This window comes from Poecilia mexicana, unplaced genomic scaffold (genome assembly GCF_051168715.1).
Source record: "Poecilia mexicana isolate PSO_F unplaced genomic scaffold, ASM5116871v1 scaffold_3, whole genome shotgun sequence".
Classification (NCBI taxonomy): Eukaryota; Metazoa; Chordata; class Actinopteri; order Cyprinodontiformes; family Poeciliidae; genus Poecilia; species Poecilia mexicana.
The window spans coordinates 21,734,199-21,744,387 of record NW_028263372.1 but is presented as its reverse complement, the minus strand read 5'-3'; the positions used below and the strand labels follow the sequence as shown (position 1 = coordinate 21,744,387).

The 10,189-nt window shown below is 35.7% G+C and overlaps 1 protein-coding gene across 5 annotated transcripts in view; it reads left to right on the top strand.

The window, feature by feature from the left end:
- Positions 1-10,189, top strand: part of tcf12 (transcription factor 12) — a 90,393-nt gene that overhangs the window by 2,245 nt on the left and 77,959 nt on the right. For 3 of the 5 annotated variants that reach the window (XM_014980490.2, XM_088004313.1, XM_014980489.2), the window contains exons 1-2: positions 8,212-8,550; positions 9,348-9,436. In XM_014980490.2, coding sequence (XP_014835976.1) covers positions 9,365-9,436 — 72 coding nt within the window. In that variant the 5' untranslated portion in view covers positions 8,212-8,550; positions 9,348-9,364. Of the gene's footprint in view, positions 1-1,559; positions 1,605-8,211; positions 8,551-9,347; positions 9,437-10,189 lie in introns of those variants that run through there. The other 2 variants (XM_088004314.1, XM_088004312.1) reach the window with 1 other exon arrangement.

Below are 10,189 nucleotides of genomic sequence, written 5' to 3'. Positions count from 1 at the left end.
GGGCACATAAAACAAAACTGCATTTATGTAAACATGAATAATTTGTAGTAATGCTTTAGGGGCTAATTACATTAATTTATTAGTTGTTTAGTTTGCATTTCTTCTTGCTAAGATCTTGGGCTATTAACAAAAATCATGAAAACTGTTAAAAAGAGAACATTTATTGAAGATAAAAAATACATTTGGTCAATGAAGCTGATGAAGGTCATCAGAGGCCTTTTGGAAATGTACTTAGTTTAAACAATGAAATTTATACCTTTCTAATGTTTCTGAGAATTTTATGATGTCTTATGTCTAAAATAGTTATATTTAAGAACACCGACAACACATTTTAACAGAGGATTGTTTATAATGATCAAAGAAAAACTGCTGACTTGACAATTGTCCAAAGGCACCGGCACCCTCCTCCAGGAGGGTAAGCCAGAAAACGTTATCGCCTCTGACTGTATACAGTGTGTTATATCCAACTGTGTTAATGGAAAGTTGAGTGGAAGGAAAAAGTGTGATTAAAAAAAAAGATACATTGGAAATATTTATCCACAACCTTATGGGACAGTGAAGTGATGTCCATTAAAGAGTTTTCGGCAGACTCAGAACATTTAAACTTGAGTCACCACACACAGAAATATCCAGAACATGGGTATGTTTTAAAACGCTCCTTGTTAAGATACTATTGAACCAGAAGCTTCTTGCATGTCATAAGAAGCCTGAACTGTTGCTCTGTGATTCAAATTCCTTTTATAGAGAATATAGAGAATAAAAGCAAATGTATTTTATTTTAAAATCTCCCTGAGTCTCGAGGAGTGAAGAGAAAATGGATACTACTATAACTACTACTACCACTAATAATAATAACGCTAAAATCTGTACAATGTGGAAAAGACACATTTCATAAAAATATATAAAATGAAGAAGTTGTGTGGACGTAAAACAGACTACATGAACCTCCAATGATATACGAGTGAAGAAAAACCAAGTCCATCCATGTTGATCCATGCAGTAATTACAGAGTAAAGCTGGGCATATTACATAGTACCAATGAAAAGAAGGAAAGTAAACTATTCCTTTAGAGGACTTACAACAGGCTGTATGTCACTTAACATGGAGAGAACGAGCCTCAAAATGCTCTCTTGTTTTCTTTTTTACTTGAAAATGTGTGATTTGATTCTCTTAACTAAGACATTTAAGGATAAGAGTCTTTATTCCATGATTTATGCTGAAGTAATAATACTGAGTCAACATCTGGTACATTGTAGAAACTAGAGCACCGTGTATCTGCATCTTAATGTATAGACCGTAAAAAGTATGGAAAAGCTCAGCCAGTGCAGTTTTAATTTTAACTGTTCATTTTGCATTAGTTTGCATTTTGCGTGAAAAGGAAAGATGCTGTTTCAGAGGGAGAGTGGACATATTCTGACCAGGTTCCAAGAATCTCAAGAAGCAAATCAGCTCTAAAGAGTCAACTTTGGTTTATTAGGTGACACCAGAACTGATGCACGGTGATTGTAAGTGTACAAAACAATATAAAGTATTTGAAATTTTATGTTTTGTGCTTACAGACAACAGAAATTACAATGCAGTGCAGTGTTTCCAATATTCCCTGGGTAAGTATAACAGATGATGCTTACAAAATAATTATAAAAGTATATTCTAGGTCTTTAAATGTTCAATATTGCTCTATAATGATTAGTGTGGAGTGATAAAATACAATATATATAACTGTAAATGTGGGTTAACTTTCTGATAGAGTAGCTGCTGGAGAAGTTTGACAGATCTGACCAACAGGTGGCAGTCTGGAATTAGTAATCCACAGCAAAGGAGCCTCACACACTTTCATTTAAAAACAAGGATAAAGCTTTAAATCTGTGGGTTTTTTGTGTTTTTTATCTTGACTCTGTGAATCAGCATTTTTATTCTTCAAAAACTGCTGGCATTCAGTGCATTATGCTCAAATTCATGCAAAATAGTATTCTGAGAAATGGTAAAGAAAAAACAGTTGAATGCTTTGTCACCACGTTGTAAACAAAAAGTTCTTATGTATAAAAAAGTGTTTTGAATCTATATATGACAAAAGTCACATGATAATTTAAGATTTCACAGTTTTATGGGAAAATGTTAACTACTTAAAGTCTGATTCAAAAGATTTTATTGTAATATTTATAATAAACCATTTTTAAACATTACCTAGTCTTATCACTTTTTCTCACTTTTTTGCATCACAATGATACACTAGACTCCATTTCTACAGAGCTGGTGTAAGATATAGTTCACCACATTCACTGGATACAGTACATTTCAGAGGAATAGATGGAGTAAAGGTCTTAGAAATATTTGTGCCAGAAATAACGTGGTTGCTGCTGTAGGGCAAAATAAAGTCAGGGGTTTTCAGGAAACATTTTTTTTATCAGTCATTTATAGAAAAAGAGATCAGTAAAAAAACAAACAAAACCAAATCGATGTTTGATGTGGATACGTTTTGTCTTTACCTTGGAAATTCCCACACATACAAATGTTGAGAAAGTTGTTTATGGCATTTAAAATACTATGAAGGAATTGAGAACAGCTCAATTTATAAAGACCCTCCAAAAAAATAAAGTTGAGAGAAAATATGTTGTGATTTGATGGATTTCAACAATGTGTGGCTCAAGTCAACCTGAGTTCATTCAGTTCACACACAAAAACAACCTTCTCTCATACTGTAGGATCCATTGTGTTAAAGAAAAACAGACATTTTTCTCCCATGTTAGATAATTCGTTGAGGACGGATCCAAATGTGTTGGTGGTTCTGGCACCAGCACTGATAAAGGTGTGGAAAGAACCGGCCTCTGTTAGTGAAACATCTGGATCTGGTTGGAGAGGAAACCTCTGGTGACGAACCAACACCCAGAGATTACAGATAATATTTATTTTACCTACTAACCACTTGTCTTGTTGAAGCAGTGGTCTAATGATATTGTCTTATGTACAAAAAAATGGACTAATGACATTTCAAAAAGGATGTGATGATCATCAGGCAAATCTGGATCAACCGATCGATTTCCCTCCTCTCTCTATTGAAGCAACATCACTGCTTGCCTCCAATCCAAAACAATAGCATAAAGTTCAACAAAGTATAAACATTTATCATAATTTAAAGTAAAACACTTTAAAGTTTAAGAACATTGTGGCACAAGCAGAATTCTACTTAAAGCTTTCTTCCCCTAGAAAATCCCCCAAACACCAGATTTGCCTTACAAACCTGCATGGGGCAAATTCAGTAGGTTTCACAACTTTCCACAGTTTGGACCACTGATTATTTGCTCTACATATGAAACCAAAAACCAGAGCAGAACTGCAGGAGGTTTAATGAATGTGATGCTGGAATTTACAATGCAGGGTAGATTCAAAACAAATGCTTGAACCTTTTATGATTTCTTTAAACAATCCAACAGTCTGGCTTCAAACTTACAAATCCACACATCAGATGATTTGATGTGCTAAAACACATTTTCTCGTAAATTTTGGTAGCGATGCTACTGGTAGAACCTGGAGGCACATACAGCTCTGGAAAAAATTAAGAGACTGCTTCAAAATGATCAGTTTCTCTGATTTTACTTTTTATAGGAATATGTGTGAGTAAAACGAACATTGTTCTTTTATTCTATGAACTACTGACGTGTCTCTGAAATTCCAAGCAAAAATATATTTATTTGCAGAAAATGAGAAATGGTCAAAAATAACAAAAAGATGCAGTACTTTCAGACCTCAAATAAAGCAAAGAAAACAAGTTCATATTCATTTTGAAACAATACTGACGTTTTACCTCAGGAAGAGCTCAGAAATTATTTGGTGGAGAAACCAGGAAGTTTTCAATAGAGTTCAGTGCAGTGGACTCTCAATGTTTTCCAGAGCTGCATATCTAAATATTTTTTTCACTAACACTTTTGAAGCGGAGTAAAGAACAAAATCCAAAGTAATTTTTTCATCCTCCAAAAAGTAGGTAGCATAATCTACAAATGAACATTATTTAACCCTAAAATAAACAACAGAAAGTACAGATTAAAGATTCAATATTACAAGTACTCTAAAAAATAAACTATCAAATGTATGACCTATCATCATAAAGATAAACTGTGATGCCCCAATATGTAATGTTCATACATTCAAGACATAAATTACATATGAGATTCATTAGACAGCAACCAGGTAAGCAGCAGGTGTATTTCTCTCTAGTCTGCTCTTCGGTAGACTGATACTAAATAGAGAGCTAAGAAAATGATTACATAAACCCATATCTGGGTTCAATAGATCCTATGTAGAATAACAATAAAGCAAACTAAAACTCTGTGTGTTTTCAAATTGGCATTAAGTTAAAGAAAAACTGACATGGATCAGTAAACACAAGCATGACTTCTAGTTCAAATAAGATGCAGCATACGTGCTAAGAAGCAACCAATATGGCTCAAGGTGTCATATAAATTTGATCAAAATCTTCAAAAAAGACATACTTGAGAATCCTAAACTCTGAAATGGACTACAGCAGGTATTTTTCATCTAAACATGAGCAATAATCAGCTGAAATAATGTCCAGAAAGCATCAAGTTTTGGGTTGTAATATGTGAAACATGCCGTGTGTGGAGCAGAGGAAGGCTCAAATATTTGACTATTCTTGTGCTTTCTTTGTGTCTGTTTAATCATTTCCATCTGTTATTGTTGCATCTTTGTAAAAAAAGAAGCATATTTAGCTGAGCTTCCCTACATGATGACAGCGCAAAAGCTCTGCTGTGGTTATGAACCTTTTTAAAAGACATCCTTTGAACATGTTTACAGTTTGTGGTAATCTGTTTAGTATGCACACCCCTCTTCATACTGTATATAGAGGGTTACTTTGCTGTGTAAGCAGTTGCTCCCATTGCTGGAACAGCAACTTTTCAAGAACAATTTTCCTCTACTGAGTCATTTTTCCTGCTAGTGGTGGGAACAGCAAGTCTTTTTAGGTCCTTATGAAATCCCAGGACATTTGGATGTATTTGTGGTTTTTGATTGCCCAAAAAAATAACAGCAATGCAGACCTGAGACAGGTGAAAGTTGCACATTATGGGTTAAATTGTTGTAGTTTAATAATAAAGCCATCAGAAGGCAGGGATTTGGTTAGTTCAAACATTGTTCCGCCATTGTGGAAATATGTGGAAAAGACAAGTTCTTGCGTTAAAATCAGGTGATCCTTTTATCTGGTTTAACAGAGACAGATTTTTCTGTAGAAGATTATGTTTCCACTGGTAGTTTTATATACAGCTGTGGAAAAAATTAAAAGCCCACTGCACTGAACCCCATTGAAAACCTCCTGGTTATTCCACCATATACTGATTTCTGAACTCTTCCTGAGTTAAAACATCAGTATTGTTGTTTCTAAATGACAAATGAACTTGATTTCTTTGCATTATTTGAGATCTGAAAGCGCTACACCTTTTTCGTTGTCTGCTAATAAATACAAAATCTTTACTTGTAATTTCGCAGAAATGTTGTCAGTAGTTCATAGAATAAAATAACAATGTTCATTTTACTCAAACATATACCTATGAAAAGTAAAATCAGAGAAACTGACAATTCTGCAGCAGTCTCTTAATTTTTTCAAGAGCTGAACATTTACATACTTTTAGTGTTTTTAACATGAATCGGTTTTTGAAATGTGCTCAAAATGTTTTTTTTAACACACAAGTCATATTTAGCATAGAATTGCAAAAATAAATCAAACTAAAATTCAAGTTTTAAAAGCACAATATAGCACAAAAGTAAAAAAGGTTAATATTATATGTCGGTGTCAATTTATCTATATTGTAACAGATTTGGACAATTTAATAAAGTGAAACAAACAACAATATTGAAAAAGATGTTTAAAAGTAAGGCTAAAATCTCAATCTCTGTTTAATTTTAAATAAAACGCCAAAGAATAAAGATGGATCTTGAGCAAAGTTTTGAGTCTCAGCTGACTAGACATGAAAAGTTAAATCATTCCAAAGTTTAAGCAGTTATTGGAAGTTAAAGTCTTGCAAATAAAGGCAAGAATGAGACAACTGACTGAGAGGAAGAAGGAAAAGAAAATGGAGTTACAAAATGTCCGATCTACCATCAAATGATCACATTGGGTCAGCAGACCTGTACCATTGAGAGTAATAATTTAGAAAGCTTTCAAAGTAAGCATCTGTAGGATAACTAAACCAGATTATCAAAAATTCGGTCTGCTTGTTGAAAGCCTTTAAAGTACAGGAATGTCAGACTCTTGTAGAATGACGTTAGGTTTGAACAGTGTAAAAGTAGTGGCTTAAACCTCTGCTATTGTAGAGTTTAAAGGGGAATTATTATGTAAAATCAACTTTTCTTTTTAGATTTATATGAAGTTATAATGTTTCCCCCTCATTATAGTCACATCTGGAGTGTTGCTTTGACTCTTTCATGAATGTTTGAGAAATCCTTAAATCTGCCATAGCAACCATTCGGGGTGGTAAATGTTTGTTCTCCCAAAGCTCCGCCCATTTACCCAAAGCTCCGCCCATTTACCCAAAGCTCCGCCCATTTACCCAAATCTTCACCTCGGAGCTGCAGTCTCCAGTTAAACTCCCAGAGGAGCCCTCGTCTGTACTTCCTTTTCTCCACTCCTACAAACTAGCAGCAGCAATTAGCAAATACCTGGTGGATGTCTGCTGAGCTCATCATACAAATATTTTTCAGTCCAACACTCCTAAGAAAAGTAAAAGGCACAATGAAGAAGCATTGCTGTGATGATGTGCTAGGGGAAGGAGCTTCTTAAAGGGACAGAGGCCAAATTCAAGGAGTTAAGTTGTGAAGTCAAATTTCTTTTAAGGTATGTCTAATATTTACAGCATTTCATGACACCTGAAGGTAACATAGTTTCTTGGTTGTGCCATAAAATGCCAATATGTGCCTGGAAAAGACACAATACTGTCCTTTTAAATATATTTAGCTGTAGTGACAAATGCACTCAAACAAGAAATAGCAGTATTACTGTTTATACCTAAATACAAAAGAAGGAGTGAATTCTCCCAGTATTGTTAGAACTGCTAAGTTGTGCTAAGACACAGTGTCAGAAAAAGACACAAAATTTTAAGAAAACATTCTGCTTGGAATCACTCTCACATAGAGTAAGATGCAATACATCATAAAAAAGTATTTCAAGTAATATAAATAGACAAAGCAAGCAACTAGAAACATGCAGTAATAATGCTGCATGTACATCAGATGTAAAGACAAACAAATTTGGGGGAAAAAAAGAGCTGAAGTATTTTTCAAAGTTGTAAAGAAATCACTCCAACAAAATACAAATGAATACAATGATGGAAATATTTTTTAACAAACTATCTTATAGAAAACATATAAAAACAAGCAGCAGCCCTTAGCAAAGAGCGAAAAAAGTTAATACAATTAAAGTTTTACGAGATATGACAAGCAAATGTACAGAGTTAAAGACTGACACTGAAACCTACAAGGTAATCCAGTTTACATAATGATGTTTTTGATGAAAAATATTCAGCAAATCTGACAGAAACAAACAGAGAAACAAAGGGATGGGCAATGTTTTGTAACGATATTTGTCTTGGTTGAACATATTATTTAAAAGGTATTTTCTAAGTTTGCTGTTTAAATTAGACTTTATAAAATAGATAATATTACAGAAAAATGTGGCACATCTCAGTAAGTTAGAATAGCATTGAAAATTTAATTTATTAAAAAAAAGATTCATAAAGTGATGCTAAGATTCAGTTCACAAATAAGATATGTTAAATGTTTCTCAAGAAGTGGAATATTACACTAGACAATTAAGAAAGAAGTGTTAAAACATAAATAGAGCTGACTTGTGATCCACACAAGGCTGCGGACTTGACAGTTATCAAGAAGACAGACAGCGATGCCTTCTGCAAGGAGGGTAAGCCAAAGGTCATTGCTAAAGAAGCGGCTGATCACAAAGTGCTGTTACACTGATGGAAAGTTGAGTGGAAGAAAAAACTGGGATAGAAAATAAAAGACAGAAGCAACAACAATGACTACAGCCTTGTGAGGATTGACGGTCCGCTGTGCTTCTTCCTATAAAAGTCAGCAAAGCCGCAAACTACAACACCTTTTAGACACTTTTACAATTTATTGGCCTTTAGTTGTAGTTTAACCTTATAACACTGGTCCATAAGCTCTAGCAGGTTAGTTGTTGAAACTTTGGCACATTGTGGATGATATCGTGGCCGCTGCTGTGCATAAAGCCATCACATGTGAGGACAGTGGTAATAATGCGGTGATAAAGCTGCAGTTCATCAGAGTGACTGCCACAGCATCTCCCGCTGTGTGGGACCCTCGGCGGAGGGATACAACAGCCGCTGTCATCGTGGTGCTGAGGCTTTTTGCAAAGCAAAAATGTCTGCCTAAGGGAAACTCGTAACTGATATATAGAGGATATTTTCCCACGTATCGCCGTTTAAACCCGAGTTCTGCATTTGCGAGGCGCGTCGGAAGAAAGCGACTCTTCACCAGATCACCCTAGTCCGGATTTTAATCGAGAAACAGGTAAAAAATCAAGGGGAGTTTGCCAGAAGCTTTCGGACCCGTGAAATAAGTTGGGAGTTGAGAGAGATATAGACCATCATTGCGTTTTGTTTTCTGGAGCTGGACACTGAGATTGTCACGTCCAGTGTTTGTTTGTCTGTGTTGCCCGTCTTTACCCCGTCTTTAATTTAGGTTTTAGCCGCCGAAACGACACTGTCTTCCTCGTTGTACAGCCAACAAAGCCAGTAGTAAGAGGCTGCATCTGCCCATATGAACGAGTAAGTGCAGCTAGCGTTAGCCGCGGCTAGCCCAGAAACGTTAGGTGCTTCAGCGCAGGGAAAACCATCTCCCTGCTTACATACAAGGCTCCAGAAACCACTGACATTAACAAGGCGTATTGCAGCATTATCAGCGGATCGTATACATGTGTAACAATCAGCATGCGGTGTTACGGAGTGATGTTGTTCCTGCGCTGATGCGATGCTGCAGGTCCTGGGTTTAACGCATCCATTCAGAGCGCTCCCTCGTCTCTCTTTACCAGCGAATAAAAGATACAAACCGAATGTGTTTATGACACGCTTTAGCACCATTTCATCAATTACAATGTGTTTAAGTTGCCTTCATCTCTGTGATGATGATAAGGACGGCAACGGCAGAGCCAAGTTTACTTCACGGTGATGGTCTTTTTTTTTATTCTGCGTCCATAAGAAATGCCTCCCGTGGAGATGATTTCCTGTGGAACTAGACCCCGCTGTTAAATAAAGCAGCAGAGATGCGATCTGATAGACTCTGTGTTTGTTGTGTTTTTTTACTCCCAGGTTTCTAGATCGTCAGGATGAATCCTCAGCAGCGGATTGCCGCTCTCGGAACTGATAAGGAATTGAGTGACCTGCTGGATTTTAGTGCGGTAGGACTCCTTGTTGTTACCTGTTGGTGTGATTCATCTCACATTTGAGGTTTAAAAATTCATTACGGATATAGAGTTTTTTTTGTTATTTCACTATTAGTCTGAGCTTATGTTCCTTAACTGCGTTGTTCTTTGTGTTTTAAATTTGAACTATCAAGGTTGTATGCATCCATTCGCCACAAATCTAGCAGTCCACTCCCCTCCAAGTTATTGGTCCACCCCGTTTTTACGTGATTTATTTCTAAAATGTTCCCACAGTTATCTAGTTCTGTTTGGCTCTGCAGGGGAATCCATATACTCACAGTCAGCACATTTTTAACCTCAACAGCATCTGTCAAATAGTAAAAGTGTCTGGTGTTGAATATGGTGATGGATATAAATTATGTCTATTTGTTTTTAGCTAAATGAGTCTGGAAATGATCAAGGTTTGGAAAAAAAAATCACAATACTGTAATTGTGAAATTGTAAATGTAGTGATCCAAGTTATTTGAGTTAAAAAATAATTAATCTGGAGAGTTTGAGTTAAGCTCAGGAGTTACTTCAGTCTGTTCTTCCTTTAATTGGCAGGTAAAATTAGAGAAAAAAAAATTCTTCAATTTCCTCCTCCTTAAATCAACCACATACTGTCTGATGCACTTTGTTGCGTTTACTAAAAATCAGACGAAGCTCCGGCTTGCATAAATGAGATGATTTTTTTAATGCATTAGTTTTACGTTAAATTACAAACATTACTTTTCTGTTAAGGGGCTTGCT